General features: G+C 38.6%; 1 protein-coding gene across 1 annotated transcript in view; it reads right to left on the bottom strand.

Moving 5' to 3' along the window:
- The window catches only part of MYH15 (myosin heavy chain 15), a 113,499-nt gene that overhangs the window by 73,083 nt on the left and 21,156 nt on the right, over positions 1–19,260 (bottom strand). Inside the window, 7 exon segments of the mRNA XM_073230461.1 lie at positions 2,234–2,363; positions 3,423–3,602; positions 10,363–10,478; positions 10,481–10,547; positions 11,129–11,196; positions 11,199–11,270; positions 15,768–15,893. Of these exon segments, the coding sequence (XP_073086562.1) occupies positions 2,234–2,363; positions 3,423–3,602; positions 10,363–10,478; positions 10,481–10,547; positions 11,129–11,196; positions 11,199–11,270; positions 15,768–15,893 (759 nt within the window).

The raw sequence follows: 19,260 nt of genomic DNA, 5'->3' as shown, positions 1-19,260 counted from the left end.
GTCAAATTTTCTACTTTCCTAAAATTTTCATTTTTTGAAAGAAGAAGGGAATCCAAATATATATGTGGAAACTTCTGATTTTTTAAATACTTCTTAAAATACTTGAAATATAGTTGATAAAGAATATTACATTGGTTTCAGGTATACAACATAATGACTTGACATTTATATACCTTACTGAATGCTCGCCATGATCAGTGCAGTTACCATCTATCACCACACAAAGTTATTACAATATTGACTATTATGCACTTTTCATACCCATATTACCCTATTTTATACTTGGAATTTTCTACCTCTTTATCCTATTCACCTATTTTGCCTATCCCTCTACCACCTTCCTCTATGATAATGGCCAGTTTGTTTCCCGTATTTATGATTTTACTTGTTTTATTTGTTTGTTCATTTGTTATTTTTTAGATTCCACATTAAGTGAAATCATATGGTCTTTGTCTTTCTCTGGCTTAATCACTTAGCATAATACATATCCATGTTTTTCAAATGGCAAGATTTCATTCTTTTCATGGCTGAATAATATTCCATTTGTATATGCATACCATTTCTTCATCTACTCATCTATTAATGAACCCTAGGTTGCTTCCATATCTTAGCTATTGTAAATAACGCTGCAATAAATATATATTTTCAAATTCATGATTTTGTTTTCTTCCAGTAGATACCCAGAAGTGGATTACCTAGGTCATATCGTATTTCTATTTTAAGTGTTTTAAGGAACCTCCATACTGTTTCCCACTGTGTCTGTACCAATTTACATTTCTACCAACAGTGTAGGAGGGTTCCCTTTTCTCCACATCCTCACCAGCATTTGTTTTTTCTTGTCTTATTGATAATTACCATTCTGATGGTATGGAGTGATATCTTATTGTGGTTTTGATTTGTATTTCTCTACCCTTCTGATTTTTTTTTACCTATGTGGATCAAACAAAATATGTCTATTTAAAGGCCAGGTTCTACTCAGGGGCTGCCAATCTGTGGTTTTTGCTATGAATCATGGAGAACTTCCTCTGTAGCCAGCATTAGTCCAGTTGCAAGGTAGATGTTAGCAAGCTGGACTCAGTATCTTCAAATCCTTTGAATCATGATGCAATAGTCTGAATTATATCCTAAACATGTGTAGCCTGTCCATAACTCTGTTTTGTCTGTTTCTGGAAGCCAGTGAGAATGGAATTGGCACCAGGCTAGGAAGAAGAAGTCCTGCTTCCTACATTGGCTTTGCCATTTAGTAATATTAAATTAATTAAACAAGGAGGCCTTAGACTGAGGTGGCTGCAATTTCACAAAGGCCTATGTAAGCAGACCAACATCTAAACCTGGAAGGTCTCAAGGTTATGAAATCAAATGATAAAGACAACCAATCACAAACAGCCAGCTAGGATTTAAGTTATACTTAGTTAATCAGTAATTGTCTTACCTTGCTTTCTCCTTTTCTCTGTAAGAGTCTCCCCTTGAGCTCCTGGGTGTGGAGGCTCCTAACAACTTCTTGTATGGCTCTGCCCAATTTGAATCAATTTTTGCTCAAATAAGCTCTCAAAGTTTTTATTATGTCTCAGTTTTCTTTTAAGTGTAATTAGGAAATTAAGGGTGCTACTTGACTCTTTTGTACTTGTTCTTGTAAGATAAGGAGAGATTTCTTTCTGCATGTGTCTGAAAGGGTCATGGCAAGGATTGCATAAGATAATGTATCTAAAAGTGCTTTATAAATTACAAACCTAAATGAGACTACTTATTAGCTGGTCAGAAAATATTTACAGAGTGCCTGCTAAACAATCATTTGCTACATGCTTGAGGCTGCACCTGAGAAAGTCAGACATAATGCCTGCCCTCATGAAGTTTGTATATCAGGTTTTCAAAGCACTATAACATAAAAGCACTGTAAAGGAGAATTCCAAGATATTTGGGGAATATATATTAAATAGGATTGTTATTTCCCCAAAATCATTTATAAAACATGGTTTGTTGCTCTTCCTTTGCAGCTGGGTCTAGTAGAAGATAAAAGCAGGCCAGAGCAGGCTCCTGAAATATATCTATCTTAAAGCACCTTTTCCCTAAAGAACTGCCAGCCTGAGGATAGAAAGACTAGTAAGAGAGGATGACTCAGACCACAGCAACAGACTCAGCTATCACAGGAAAGAAGCAAGGATTTCTATAAGCTCTGAGGCAGCCATGGGTTCCATTCTGAAGCAGAAAAATTAGGGAACATTGTTCGACTCACCACTGTTGGTACTGACATAATTTTCAAAAAGGTTTGCCAGGAGTCTGTTGGATGACTTCTGAAAAACAGTCACCACTCTTTCATTAAGATCTTTCTTCTTTTCAAGCCAGCCACTGATGTTATAAGGCACCTTTGGAAAGGCATGCAATTCAGGTAACAAAAGAGGAAAATACATAAATTAACATAGCAAATTGTGCAGTCCTTCAAAAAAAATCACAAATTGTAAGGGTCCTTTAACTTTAAATCAGTTTGATGTAACAGTACTGAATTAATACTGCAGGAGTCCATTGTGCAACCCAAAGAGATTCTCAGGCAGTACCATTTACATGGTTGAAAAAAAGGAAGAGAAGGGGTGGAGAGGCTGAGAGAGGAAGAACTGTATAGTATTTCCTGTAGAAACAATTCACAGCAGCTCTCCTTCATAGGCAAAAATAGATTAAATAATCCAACTGTTTCTGACACACAATATTCAAAGAAACATCAGCAATTATAATGGTGTTTTACTGTAAATATCATTATAATTAAAGTTCAAGGATATCAAAGAGAATAACAAGTACATCTATGTATAGTTGACAGGTCATTTTTGGTTTGAAATATTTTTTTGTCCTTTATCAGTTCTCTTTCTGTTAACACCATCCAGAATCACTGATCAGGATCAGAAACAGAAAAGCAGAAAAAAAAAAAGGGGGTCGGGGGACACATACACACTCACCAGTGGGGAAATGAGGACAGACAGGGAGAGTCATTAGAAACCTTTATTGGCCATAGTTTGAAGACCATTACTTCACAGAGGTGATTTCTTTATAAGAGAATAAAAAATACTTCAAAGAAAAGATCATTTGAAATCATTCATTCACACAATGTTAAGTTAAAAAGGAGGACAAATAAGGAAAAACCCGTGACTTTGAAGATTCCTGTGACTTTCTGAAGCTGTCTTACTTTGAGCTGGGATAACAGGGTCTATTTTGAGATTTTTGACCTCTGTGCACATGGAATACTATTATAGTATTGGTATTTCATTTCTGAAGTACTAAAAGGCTACACTAACTTTTTTTCTGGAACTGAGATTTATTTTATTCACCTCTTCATTTAATCTAAACTTTGCTTATATATTATCTAAGGACTTTGGCTGATTGCATTTGAAATAGAGTGAAGAAAATTCAGGTCTAAGGATCTGGAGGTAACTTACCACTCCTGAGTAACGCCCAAGTTCAAAGTGAGCTTCATATCTCTTCTTATTATCAGGCTCACACTTCTGGAAATGAGCTGACTTTCCCAAATGGTTGTCAAAAAGCTTGGTTTTGAGAGCCACATCTGTAGGCTAAGGAAATATATATTCCTCTTCAAGGATGGAAAAGATGCCCATTGGCTATTGGAAGTCTATAAGAACAACAGATGAAAAAATCACCAGGAAACAGTATTTTCAGTAGGGGGTCAGTTCACATTCTTTCCCAGGATCTTAATCAGTTGACAAGGGGAAAGGATATTCACTACACATTACCAGTTGATCATCCATTCAATAAATATTTATTAAAATACTTAATAGGTGCCAGGCATCTGTAGGAGCTAGCAGTGTAACCATGAACCTGCCAGTGTACAGAAAGAGCCTACGCTCAGGGTGCTTACATTCTAGTGGAGCAGACAAACGATAGACAAGTAAACAAAAAATAAATAACTTAGTTTCACATAAGTGCCCTGAAGAAATCATGCCAAGTAAGGGGAGAACATCCTGGATGCTGAGTGGAAGCTGTTTTAGTAGGAGAGTCAGGTAAAACCCTCTGATCTGAACAAAAAGAGCAAATTCCGAGATCTGCATACAAGTATTCTGGGCAGAGAAATGACAAGTGCAAAAGCTTTGAGACAGGAGCACACTTGGCAAGTTTGAGGTCCTGCCAGAGTGAAGAGTGGGCAGAGCAAAACTAATTGGACAGGGCACATGGTACAAGATAAAGTCAGAGAGGTAAGCAGCATTGGGTCCGGGAGACCTTACAGGCCATAGTAAGACACTGGATTTTATTTTAAGCATAATGGGACACCTTGAGGAATTGTTAACATGGAGGGATGTGATTTGAACTATGCTTGAAAAGGATCATTTCTTTAGAACAAAGACTGATGAGATAAAGCCTGTGGGCCAGACCATGCCTATGGACCTGTATTAGAAAGCCAATGAGCTAATAATGGTTTTTAAAGGGATGTAAAAACAAAAACAGTAAAAGGTTATGTAAGAGATCCTGATGACCCCTGTCAGCAAAGCTTTTCTCTAAAGGGCCATATAGTAAATATTTTAGACTTTGTGGGCCATGCAGTCTTTGACACCTCGGCCATCTACACAGCCATTTCAGCCCTGAAAGCAGCAGTTGACTGCATGTAAATAACATGAATGTGACAATATTCCATTAAAATTTGGCCCACCGGGCCATAGTTAGCTGACCCTGGTCTAAACTAGTAATGGTGTTGGAGATTGTGGGGAGTCACTGAAATGTGATATAGGCTGAAAGTAGAGCTGGGTCACAACTTACTGATGGATAGAATGTGCAGTGTAATAAAAAGAGGATGGCCAGGTTTTTGGCTTCAGCAACTAGGTAACAGATGCTGCTTTTAAGCAATATACAATACATACAATAGGAGAAACAGGTTTGGGGGAAAATCAAGAATTCTTATATTTATATATCTGTATATGCATTTATCTACTCCATGAATATTTTTGAAGTGCCTTCTATGAACAGATCACTGTACGAGACACTTTAGATAATAACAGAATGAATCAGTTCTGGCCCCAGAGAATCTAACCAGGAAAACATGTACATAATATGTAGACTACATAGCAGACATAACAGAGGTACAGAGAAAATGTCATCAGAATTCCAAGATAGAACATGACCCCACGGTCCAACAACATAGATTTCATGATTCTCTACCAACTCCTTGAACCTGAGAACCATAGACTCTCAGGTTTGGGAGAGATATTGAAGGTCTCGTCCAACCCACCTAAAAGCTCCTTGAATTCCCTTCTAAAAAAGCTGATCAGCTTATGCTTGAATATTTTCATGAGTGAAGACTGGATGGGTGCTACATTAAAAGAAAGTTTGTGGTTCAGAATCCTTTGTTCTAAATTATCCCACTGGAGCCATACAAATGGGTCTAATTCTTCTTCTAAGTAGCGGATCATCAGATATTTGAAGATCACAATTTTGATCCACCTGAGTCAACCATTGTAATATTTGGACTGTGGTTTTCCACGTCTTTTGTATATTCTCATAGACTTAGAACCTGGATTTCATAGGAAATGTATAGAACAACACCTGACGAATAACTCTTATACTGCAGAGTTCTGGGACATCTTCCTTCTTCCCATGCATCTAGGTGGGGAATGATGCAGTGAGGGGATATGTGAAGTGTTCTAAGTGAGGATCAACTGTTTTAAATGAAATCAACACCCGAGGAGAAGGGAGAATCTGATAAATAGCTCATTCATTGGCCTAAGTTCTTGGAGGCATGGACTCCATTTTGGGCCACATATTTTCATACCATACTTATAGTCAACACTCAAAGAAAACGGGAATGAATCACTTAAAAATTTAAGCATCTTCTGGGATGGCATCCAATCAAACCGTCACAAGGAGGGATAACCCTCATCTCAAGCAGAACCACCTTCCATACATGAGGACTGCCATTACTCAGAGGATCTAATGAAGCCAACTTCCATTTTGGGATGAATGGACATTTTATGTTAAGCAAGTAGATGTCACAGCTCAAAATGTAACAACTAAACAACTGAGGAGGGAATACTTTTTCTCCACGGTCTTATCCATTTTGCCAGTGCTCAGGAGGCATAAAGCTCTTTCATAAAAATAAGGCCCTCTAGCAAATTAATTTCCAAATGGGTCAGGAAAAAAAGGTAACTATCTTCTGCCCTGTCACATCAGTTGTCCTATATTACACAGTAAATGGTTTGAGTCAATTGCCCCAACCTCTGAGTTGAACATACCAACTCTGAGTCAAGACTGGATGGGCGCTACATTAAAAGAAAGTTTGTGGTGTAGAATCCTTTGTTTTAAATTATTCCACTAATTATAGAACATTAGAGCTGTAACCTCTCACTCTTCCAATATGACCAGTTCTGCCTTCCTCTCTTTTACATCTGTCACTTTCTTACTATTTCCATTTCTGCTGTGCTGACTCAGGACCTCTTTATTTCCCACCTGGGCTGCTGTAACAGCTCCCTAACTGCCTCAGCTTTGATCTTTCCTCCCATCTCAGACACTGTACACAATCCCACCAGAACAAACACACACAAGCTGCTCTGACGGCCCCACTGCCCAGAGAAGAGCCCTCTTTGGCTCCCCAGCACCAAAAAATAAGATATAAATTAATTAAAATCCCTTCACAATCTGACTCCTTTTTTTCTTCCAGCCACTTCCTCTGTGCTTTCCATACTCTAACTAAGCTGCGTGACATGTGAGAACCAGTCCTTTGCTTTCCTGTTGCTATGTCTTTGCTCTCACCAAGTTCTCCACCTGCTCACCCTCTTCCCCCAACCTGCCGAGATCATTCCCGTTTCCTCAGATTCAGCTGAAATTCTACCCCCAACCCAGATCAAGCCTTCCCAGACCCTTCTGAGATCTGCGGGTCTCTAGGCCTCTACTGCATTCATCTTGACACATACTTTTACATTAATTAGACTTGTGAATCTCCTTCTTGACTGCATACTTCCTAAGGACAAGTGTTGCTTGTGGCAGATGCTTAAGTTTTCTGCCACATTTCATTTAAATCCCATGCGCAGTAGTGTACTGTTAAGCAGCATATGAAGGCCCAACATTATATGTGCCTTGACATCTGGGGAAAACCAGGAGGGCCTCAAGTGATCTGATCATAAGCTCCTTTCCCCACTGTGCTGTGGGTGAGGTCTGCTAGTCAAGAAACCTTTCTAATGGTGGGACCAGGCACAGTGCCTGCTTCTCCTTGGGGAATGGGTTTCAGTTGCCTGCCAGCATGTAGAATTATTCAAACAAGCCAATCATATCCTCCTGTGGGAACCAACAGTCACCTCACCCTATTACTATTACAAAGCCTGCCTCCCACAGCATCTGCTTATTCATTCTGTTCAGGAGTGCAACCACCATGTGGCACTGAGTGGCACACAGTGTCCTCTACCCCAGACTGTGTTTATGTGACTAATAAGCTGCTGTCAATCTCATCTGTCCAGCATTGGGTATCATATGTTCAGCCATACCAGTAACTCTAGGGCACAAATCCCTCCCTCACCAACAGATTGTCAAGGAAGTGATGAAAACAAATAGTTGCTAAATAAATGTGTTTGTTTAGTGGGGGGAAAAAAGTAAAAGTTTTGGTCTTAAGCCATCTTTCCAATTATACCTTAAGTTCTTGGAGTGCCAAGATGATGTCTCTGATTTGAATTTCTTATTGCATTAAAATGTAGGTCCTCAGCAAATTTCTGTTGAGTACCTAACTGACAAGTGAACACTAAGATATACATGTTCGAGCTTTGGGACCTGGGCTGCTTTGCTGTGAGCGGTAGTAAAACAGAAAGTAAGAGCTGTGAACAAAAAAGCATTGAGTTGTATGTTTAGAGAAAATGTTCATGTACTTACAAGCGATGACTAGATATTAATGTGATTTGTTTCATAATTAAAAACACCATAATTAGCATATCCAAAGAACCCCATTTGGGAGGAAACAACACTTATTGACAAGATGCTATCAGGACTGAAAATGTTTTAGAAGCTTCTATGGGCTACCTAACACCATTAACTATTGGCACATGGAAAATTCCTGTTGTCTGACAATGCATCACTATACAGAAAACAAATTATTCAGGCAAAGTTAGGTAAATACGGTGAAAATAAGATCAAGCTAGAGGATACAGTTGGGTCTCAAAAACAGGTAAGATGATTAGTATTGAAGATAATTTTCTCTCAAAGTGGTAACATTCTAAAACCTTCTGCTAACCCCCATCCTGTGAAGGGCTTTTTCCAAAAGGACTGACTTACTGGGAGGTAGATGTAGCCTCCTAAGGTGATTACAATAAAGGGGCAACAAGTTTTTAAAGGTATAATTTCAGATATACTTGTTTCTTAAAAAATAGAAATAATCTCTTTACCAATACCTATGTAAAATCATAAATATCTAATCATGTTAATACTTTAATATTGTAAACTATTGATGCTTAAGTTCCAAACAAACTAGAATATTTCAAATAATGAAATAAGTGTGAGATAATCCTATAAAAAATTTGTTCACTATTTGTTCTCTACATATAGAGAAGGAGGTCACTGTATGCTTGAAGACCAATTAACAATTAAAAGCTGGTGTTAAAATACAATTTTTTAGTTTGATGTAAATTTTTTTTAAACATAAAAACTTAAAACTTTTATGTATGAAAACCCCTTTTCCTTGTATACACACACACATGCCTAAGACAGTTTGTACATATTGATGTGTTTTAGTTCCTTTGAATTTTCAAAACTTTCCATGATGCATTCTATTTCAATATTATTCTATATTACTAAGATTTACTACACATTTTCTTCATATAGCCTGAACCAACACAAGGGATCTTTTCAAAGTATATATGCTTTGCTATTCAAAGTTTTGCTATTCCTCATTGGCTTGACCTTAATACTTTTCATACAAAATACAAAAATCTATAGGAAGTCAACCATAGGAAGCTAAAGACTTATCTTTTCTTTCTGTCATCTGGTCAGTTGTGTTGTTTTGTTTTGCTTTTCTCATTTTACCCTATCAGTAGAAAATACAACAGGAATTTACAACCATAATGCTAGTATATTATGTGGAATAACAGCCTGGCATAAGTGAGACAATGGGCTTCAGATCAACTAAAAACCAGTCACATTCACAGAACTGTCTATATCCCACCTTCCTGCCTGAAACTACTATCTTGCCATTATCAGAGAAAGTAGATAGTACAGGTGACAATTGCCAGAAGCTATAGCTGTTCCTCTGAGGAACATAGTTCTTTTGTTCCATTTCTAATTTTAAAAATGTTAGCAACATTTGGGTGGGTCATTATTATTTTTAATCAGCTTATTATCATTATTTAATCAGCCAGTCCTTTCCCTACAAAACTCACTAGCTATCCAATAAATAAAATGTGTGTGACGTTCCACTCCTATTAGGATATAATGGCTATTTCCAAGGAAGATTCAGTTTCATCTAAAGCCTAACAAGTAAAGTGGATGGGACACTGATTGATAAAATCTTAGACCTGCAATGGACATTGAAAAGTTGGTCACCTTAGGTCCTCCTGGCAATGCTGTTAAGAATCAAATACAACAGTGTAGCTAAACAGTGTGTTCAGAAAGTTAAAAGCACCAGCCTTGGGCCTGCCCAGACCTGTCTCCAGAATTCACTGAAGTCCACAGTTATAGCAGAACACAGGCGCATACAGCTGCTTACACACTGCCACACTTGCTCCCATGGACAAAGCCACAGGAAAGACCACACTGAATTCCCCCAGCACACTCTGGTAATCTTTCCCAGAGCAAGGGGAAAGATTTCAGAGGACAGGCACATCACTGGATTCAGAAACCATACACTGCAACTAATTTACTAATAAGCCATGAAGTATTGTCATAAATTACTTAAACTAACTGGTACTTGTCCAATTAAATGAACAAACTACATCCTGCAAGGCAATGGCCTTGAGGATTTAAGGCAGTTGTTTGTTTGCATGCTAATGTGCCAAATTTTGTTAAGCTGCTCTGAGTCTACTCATTCACCTTATGTTAATCAGCCAGGCCCCACAGCGCTCATATTTTCAGCTCTGTGTTTTTCCAAGTCAAGAGCATGACCATTTTTAATCTCGACAAGTTTCATCACACATTAACGGTGGAAGCCGTACATAAGCTGCAAATGCGTCGACAGTCTGCGTCTGCATCGGCTATGATGGAATAGGGAGACTGGCGCAAGGGTGTAGGTAGGGCACTGTGTGTGCTGCACACAAAGACCATTACAAGAAAATGTGCAGAGCTCTCCTGCCCCATTTCCCATCCATCCCCTGGCAGAGCCTGAGTCGTGACATGGATCAACATGGCAAGCAGGGCAATTCTCCTTAAATGAAAATGGACACGGAGAAGAACACGCATTACCTTCTCCACGAGATCTATGCAGGCTTGCAAATCCAGACCAACGTCCATGGACTAAGTCAGTGCCTCTTTCCTATGTTCCTCTTGCTCCAGAACAAACGTGTGCTGCATGAAGAACTACCAATTTTTCATTGGTTAAGATTAATGCAAAGTTGCTCAAGGCTGTTATATTTCAAAAGTGTGATTAGCTAGGAAGAAGAGATAAAAATAAAATTGAGAAGATGGAAGCTATTTGCAGTGTGGATATGTTAATCAACTTGATTGTGCAGATTATGTCACAATGTCTATGTGCACCGAATCATCAAATTGTGTACTTTAAACATATATACTTGTAATCACCAAATACACCACAATAAAAAATAAAATTGGTGTTCACTTGGAAAAATATGAAAAGAAAACCATAACCACTATCATACGATGGCAAGTAGACTGAGGAAGTAACAAATGCTCAACTAAATTCTTAGCTTCTTCACATATACCTGCAAACAACAGATTGTGACAATAAAGTAACACTTGATACTACAGTGCAAAATCATAAAAGATTCCTTTATCTCTGTTTACCTTTAAGGCTAACTTAATTTATTAATACTATTCATTACAAGTTATTATTCATTAATATTAATAATAGGTTTTTTCCAACCAAAGGAGCTCTTAGGGTTTGCACCAAGTGAATCTCATCATGTTTTGACTACATTTTCTGACATACAGTTCACATTTTCTGATCTGCTTGTAAATATGCATTGACTTCATTCTTAACAGATGTACTTACATCCAGGATTTCAAAACCAGTGATGTCAAGAATGCCAGTGAGGGACTGCCGTGACAGCTTGGTATCAGGGCCCTGTCGATTCATGCCACCAGCCACTTGAACAGCCTTTCACATATTGCCTTGGACAGGCCACCAACAGCACGGACCACACGGAGGTCACACTGAGCGCACTCCTCCATCCGACAGCAGTGTTCATTTTCATCCTGGGCATTCTCTACCAGCAGCCACCTTCTAGTAACACCAGGATGTACTGACAGACTTCCTGGGGTTCTAGCATGCAGCTGAGGGGGATACGTGAGGGGAAATACAATGAGAAGAAAGGTAGAAAGAGGCTAGGAAGTCAAGAAAGGGGAAAGGAAGGGAAAGGGGGGAAAGGGGAAGAAGGGTATGGATAAGGTGGCGAGCTAGCCTGGGTCTTCCTTACCAAACTCTTTTGTGAGGGAAATCATGTTCCTATTATTAAAGGACCAGAAATCCTGGACAGGTGGCAATGTGTTCTACATACAGCCTTACTTATTCAAAGTGTGGTCCTAAGACATGAAGCATTGGCATCACCTGGGAGCTCATAAAGAAACACCAACTCTTAGCCTCTCAGCATCCAGTCCCAGACCTGTGAGTCAGAATCTGCACTCTGACACAATCCCACCAAGTTTCTACACATCACCAAGTTTCAGAAATGCTTGGCTGAGGAGGTTAGGGTTTGGGAATCCCTAGCCCTTGTCTTGCTGCTGCCAACAAACTGTGTAACCTAAGGCCAGTGACATAACCTCTCTGAACTGCAGTATCTTCACCTGAATGATGTGCTTGGTTCCTTCTAGCCTCAGCTTCCACCTTTCTTATATTAGTTCCCAAGGGTCAACTTCCTATAGGGATAGTGGCAATTTAGCACACCAATCTAACTCAGATTCTGTGGTAAACTCAGGCTGCATTTCCCCTCCCTGGAGGAGTTTGGCAAAGGCAAGGCTCTAAACATAACCTACTGGGGAGAGCTCCAACCCCTGTGCCTGGATGCCGTACAAATGTCAGGCCCCACTGCTACGATGCAAAGTCGCTGCAGTAGTAGCAGGTGATAGACTTCAAGTAGGAGCGAATATCAGCTGGACATAGTCCAAGCCTGGAAGCAAAATATGCTCCAACCACTTAACATTTAAAATAGGCCTATCACATCCATCCTTCAGCTGCCTAGGAAAGAGCACACAGCCGGAGCCCGTTGGTGTCTGGTGGTGATTTAGTTAGGAGTCACCCACTCTCTTATCAGTTATCTTGAGTCATTTCCCCAGTAATCCATAGCTGGATGGCATCACAGTTTTTTATGATCAGCATCAAGAGCACACCCTCCCCAGGAGTGAGTTTTATCCTCTGGAGCATGGAAGAAAGCACTCTGTCTGCAGCAGTCACTTCAAAACTTTAAAAAGAACATGACTAACTTGCTCACCCCATTTCAATATTCTAAATCATCTGAGAAATGAGGGTGGGAGAAAAACTGTCCAGAGGTAGTGAATAGCAAAGAAGCACAAGGAGAAAGCCTGAAGAGGTAGGCAGAGGAAGACATAGACGGGATGATGTCTGCTGATCAATAAAACCAGTACACCAACATGCTGCTCACCAATCAGTCATTTTCATCACTTTCTGTCCAATGAAGTAAGAATTCCATTTTTCAGGGACTAAATAGACTTGTTTCTTGGCTCATTTTAAAAGAGGCCTAAAGAAGATTTTGATTACTGGGGGCAGTAGTGCATGATAGAAAGATCAAAAACGGCACAAATGAAATGGCATCAGATGGCCATAATTTTAACCACTTTGACCCCTGCCTTTCTCATCCTAAAACAACAATATTAAAATATGCATATCTCAGAGTTGCTGAGACAGAGGATGTAAATATATATAGCACAACATTTGGCACTTAGTAACAAATAAATGTTAGTTTTCCCTTTCCCAACCTCTTTCTGCTTTTATCACTTCCACATCCTCATTCCAGTGTTTATCAGTGTGTTACCTCAAGTAGTTAATCTTTCTCATGTTCACTGTCTTTAACTATAAAATGGAAATAGAAATAAGATGGCTTTGCCAGGTTGCTCTGTGAGTGAGCTGTCTGTACCCACCAGCACTTAGCACAGTGCCCACGGAAAATACGTAGCAGGCACTGATTACTACTATTGCTTTATCATTATTACTATTTTAAAATTATAATAACTTATTTCTAATAGGCATAGTTGGAACTCTCATGGACTCCTAAACTCTTAGAACTGAGGAAGCTTAGTTCCTAATAATCGTGTGCAGTGGCTCTCAACTCCCGGTGGCATGTCCCCCGCAAAGGAGGAGTGCCTGGTGAAGTGGGGGGGGGTGGCATTCTCTGATTGTCATAAAGACCGAGAGGGCTATGGGCATTTCACGCCTGAGAGCAGGGACACAAAACCTCCTACAATATGCAAGACACTCTTATATATGAAGAATTGTCCCAGTTAGATGCCAATTACCCCTCCACTGAGACACACAGAAGAATTCAACCCCATCACTCAGAGATGAAGGAATCTGACCACCATCCTGCAGTTAGCAGCATTTGAGCTAGAACTAAAGTTTGTATAGATTGTTAACACTGCAAGAATTTTTGCCATCTTTTGCAATTGTCATCAACAGAGCATATACATCTCTATTTTTAGCAATGGCAATTGTCTCTATAAAGTCAGTAAAAATTCCTAAGAAAAGAAAAGCCTTACAGTTTGCTTTCTTACTCTGTCTCCGGGAGAGGAGGGAGAGAGGGGAAGAGAGAGGAGAGGATGGAGGATGACGGTTTTCTCTTTTATGTTGAATAATAATATATTAACTTGCTTCACTGGCTCTATTATAGTAAAGGCTGGTATGTTAGCTTAGTCCCTGAGAACACAGTATTAAAGAGGCAAAGGTCTGATTGCAGTCCTCCTATGGGCTCATTAGTTTTACACAGAGCAAGTCCTTGTTCTATAATCATAGCATGTCATGCCTGCATGTTGTGGTGGATGTCTTAAAAAGAAAAAGCTGCCAAATCCCTCTAACTTCACTACCGAGAAATAGCTCAACTACTTCTCCCACTGATCATGGTTCAAGTTCAGTCTGATATTTAGTTTATTGTACCATTTATGGAGCACCTACTGTGCACAGGGCACTGTGCTAGCTGCTGCAGATACTAAAATGAATTAGGCACAGTGCATGGCCTCAAGGAGCTCAGATTAACAGGAAGGACAAAAATGTAAACACATTGATTCACTATAATTAGCATTATGGTAAAGGTAGAATGATTGATTTATATTGTAAGCTAAGCTTGGAATTTAATTTTGAGTAGTTGAAATACCTTAAATAACATAGTCATACCAGATGTCTTAATCTAACAAAGGAAATAGAGTTTATTCTAGCCGAAACAACTGTCTTCTATCACAAATATGTATGTTGTCAATCTCATTTTCAGATTAAGGATGTACAAAGAGTAAGACAATCTAAGTGCCACCGAAAAGTAGCCATGTGCCTTTTGGAATGTTATTTATGTTCCTAATTCTCAACTTCCTCAATTGGAAAAGTATGCCAATTACTGCTGCTTTAGTTACCTTTGAGCATTGTTTTAAGAATAGAAGGAGCAAACACCTGTGAATGCCTTATACATCTTATATGTGATCATATCATTTCCTCTTCCCAGGTAGACTACATCTCAGCCCCCTGTAGTTAAAGGATAAAATGACTAACTCTCACCAACAGAATATTAATGAAATGATATCACTCTAGCTCCAAGCAGTTAATATGGGTGTCCTTTCTCCACAAATTATCTTTTCTCTTTGTACAGCAACTTTGGAGGCCAGGTGTTCCAAGTGGCCTAGCTGCAAAATGGAAGAAGGTTCTCCAATCTGTATTGGACTTGGTATAAGTAAGAAACATTTATTTTATCATCACTGAGATTTTAGTGTGTATGTGTTACTGCAGCATGACCTGTCTCATGCTGACTAATACATACTACAGATGTAAATTATTATTTTGGAATGCACTAGCATACTTAGATGATCTCATTACCAACAGCCCTAGGAATATTTACTGCATTTGGACAAAACCTCAGAATCAGCAGTCCTCAGAGCACTTGTTATTCTACCATTAAAACATTCTCCTGAACTCTAAACAAAACCTACAGGACCTTCCATTTCTCATTTCTGTTCTCAATTGTCCCTCCCTTTGAATACTAACTTCAACATGTGTTCTCAAGCCCTTTCTCAACAAATGTGTCTGTTATTCTAAAAAGTCAATATTTCAAACAGGTAAGGGACACCAATTTGCCAATTTTATTCATGTCAGGAACTAACAGCTTTGAAAGCTTCTTAGCTGGACAGGAGAGATGTTGATCACAACAAGTAGAGCGCTTGCCTACATTAGCAAAGAGACTTGTTACCTAAGGGAAAACTGTCAAAACAGTATATTTCAGACCAGAAAGACTTAACACAAGAGCATTTACAGTGGTATGTATGTATCAACAGTAAAAACATTTGGAATACTCATCACAATAGCTCATTTTTTGCTTTTTTTATAGAAGCTTTTGGTGCAGACATCAGAATCTGAAAAATAACAAGTACACTATGTATAGAGTAATTACAAGACCACAGAATCATAATGCTGTTGAAGTATCACCTTACTTGTTCCATGTTTTGACCCCCAGAAACACTTTCAATACCAACTTTGATCCTAGGATGGATTAAGCCCTTCACCAACTCAGAGGAGTTAATGCCCATAAGAAAAGCAACCTCGTCAGCACCTGGTTAGGAGAAAGGGGCGGAAGTAGAAAGGGTGAGGGAAGAAAAAAGCACTGTTAAAATCCATTCCATTACAGCCAAACAGACTACCCAGAGGAAGGATGGTATATTTAGATCAATGTAGCAAGATGGACAGGGGTTTTGAAATAAATGCCTGAATCCTACATGACTTTATTTCCTGGAAATGCAAATCAAAACCACAATGAAATGCTACTTCACACCCACTAGAATGACTACAATAAAAAAGACAAGTGTTGGTGAAGATATGGAGAAATCGGAACTCTCATACATTTCTGGTTGGGATGTAATATGGTACAGCCACTACAGAAAACAGTTTGGCAGCTACTTAAAAGTTAAATATAGTTACTATAAGACCCAGAGATTCCACTCCTACATATATACCCAATAGAAATGAAAACATAAGTTCACACACAAAATTGTAACACAAATGTTCCCAGCATTATTCATAATAGTGAAAAAGCAGAAGAAAAACCTAAATGTCCATCAACTGATGAATGGATAAAAAAATTGTGTATATAAATATAAGTAATGAAGTATCAATGCATGCGGTAATGTGAATGAAACCTGAAAACATTATGTTAAGTGGAAGAATCCAGACACAAAAGGCCCCATATTTTATAATTCTATTCATATGAAATGTCCAGAATAAGCCAATCCACAGGGATGGACAGTAGCTCCTGTGGTTGGGCAGGGCTAGGGGGAGAAGGGAATGGAGAGTAACTACTAATGGGTACAGGCTTTCCTTTTGGAGTAATGAAATGTTCTGGAATTAGATAGTGGCGATGGTCACACAACTTTGTGACTATGTTAGAGTTTACTGAACTGTATACTTTGAAAGGGTGAATTTTATGGTATGTGAGTTAAAAAAAAATTGTTACCTATTTCCTGACACTGGCCCTCTACTAAAAAGAAACATTTATCAGGCAGACATGGAAAAAAATCTCATCTTTATTATTTGCCTATTTCTCCTTTCTATGTATATGCTTGTAGATTCTTTCAATGAAACAGGGACTTGGACCATGTAATTTGATAATACAAGACAACCACTAATCAACAGAAGCCAGGGCACTGCCCACTATCAAAAACCTTTTTCTCCAGTGGTCTCTGCTCCACAGTGCCCTCTGCTGCTCAACAATACTTACAACCCACACAACTGTACTTTGATAATATGAAAACAGTGCTTCCATTTTCTTGGGAATCAGAGAAAAATAAGTGTTATCAGAAGGAAAAGTAAATAGGCATGTTTCATATCATGTGTTAAAAATGACAGTAACACAAAAGAATCCTGCAGGAAGAAAGTTATAAGCACATTTCAAATTGCAGATTTCTTCAGTTATCAAACAAAAGGAGTATTTCACTCACCTGAAACTTCCCTGCTGTATCTCCCATTTTAAATAAATCCTGAGATGCACTCATGTATCTGATGTAGTCACTTTGCAAAATAATGTTTTATGATAGAAGGAAATGCAGTCTTTCCTTACTTCACTAAGAGATATTAAATTTGCTAGGCAATAACCACAAACAAGAAATAATAAAGTAAAAACAAAATAACTAGAGAGCTATATGTCATTAGTGTTAATGATATCCATTTCCTTTTTGCAGGCCTTTAAAATTTTCACAAAGGCTTAAAAAGCTTGAAATGTTTAAGTTGCTTGTTAATAAAATCAACATATATTACACAAACATTTCTAGAAGCTACACACCTACTCTCTGTGAGGGATTATGACCTAGGTACTCAGTTGCTGCAAAACCTTTCAAAATGCAAAGCCTGTCTGGGAAAATACATGGAAAAATCAAAAGTAGGGCAAACATGCTCATCCTCTGCTGAGATAACCCTGCTAAGAGTGCCATGTTTGAAGACAAAAACCTGATTATTTCAAGTTGAGAATCCAATGGGTCAGAAACATAGACTTTTTTGAACTGGAAGAAATTTTAGAAAGCATCTCACCCAAAATGAAAACATTCAAAAGAAAGAGAGAAATGCAATGTGCCAGATGAATCTGAGTGGCGATGAATAGCAAGCAACAATGTAAAAAGTGAACAATTGCACAATATCTATCCAGGGAGAAGAAGACAGGAGTTGGGTTTTCTAAGCGTTGGAAGCATTCAGATGGATAATCAGATAATAATGGTCTCAAGTTCATACATCCTTTTACCAGCATTAAGGGCAGTCCTTTGAGTCCACTTTTATCCATGACCAAAGGAAACCCAAATACTCTGTACAGTATCCCACCTTAAGCTCTAACAGAAATAGCATCCAATGTTACAGAATTATGTTTCACCTACTCCAGGGACAGTCAGGTCTTTACAGATAGAGGAGTAGTATAGCTAGGGTTTACCCCACAGCTGTACATTATACATCACATTCTCTCCAATTTTTTGTTTTATTTGACAGAAACAATAGTTGTCATCATGTTCCAAAAATTAAATTACTTTGCACTAAAAATGTATAGTTTTGCAGCCAAGATGAAAATAGTTTAAATCTTTGAGTAAATGTCTATCTCACATTGAGGAAATGCTATTATGAATATATGTCTGTAAATACATTTTCATCATGTGACCAGGCGTGTTCCCAAAGGAAACTTCATGAAATTCCCACCAATGAACATCACTCCCTAGGGCCTTGTGAATAAACCCATGGGTTTTAATCAGGCTCTCTGATCTTACCTAGGAGAGGTAACATCAACAGGGGTTCTCACACATGGGTATGGACCAGATTAACCTGGAGAGCTCATAAAGGAGCAAAAGGATGGGGCTTGCTGATGGAAGGTAGGCTCCGGCCTGATTTTATGTTCCCCAGGTGATTCTGATATACAGGACGGTTATGAATGAACTCCTTACTACAGTGATTCTCAACCTTGCTTGCACATTGGGGACACCTGGCAAGTTGTAAAACCAAACACTGATGCTTGCATCCACCCCCAGAGATCAGTTTTCATTAGTTTGAGCTTCAGAAATTTATGAACTCCCCAGTGTGCAACCAAGTTTGAGAACTATTCTCTAGAGAATGATAGCTAGATTTGGTAAGTACACTTTGAAGTCAAGAAGACGGAGAGATCAGTCTGAAAACAGGTAGGGAGGTAGGAGAAAACAAGGTAATCTTTTCCAACTTTACAATTTTATCCCAATCCAATCCCATTTGTAAATAACCAGATGTATAGAAAGGAACAAACTCCAGTTTTGCTGATCCACTACCCAGCTGATGTGAAAGAAGGGTTATGAAAATGACATTCAATTAGTCTTTCATGTGGGATTATAATACAATTTCTGAGCTGTTCACTTTCCATTAACTTATTGACAAAGTTTATTGAGCACTGGCTATGTGCAAGGCCTGGTACTAGAAGCTGT

The sequence above is a fragment of the Manis javanica genome, chromosome 3, assembly GCF_040802235.1.
Source record: "Manis javanica isolate MJ-LG chromosome 3, MJ_LKY, whole genome shotgun sequence".
Taxonomy (NCBI): domain Eukaryota; kingdom Metazoa; phylum Chordata; class Mammalia; order Pholidota; family Manidae; genus Manis; species Manis javanica.
This window is presented reverse-complemented; position numbering and strand designations above follow the sequence as displayed.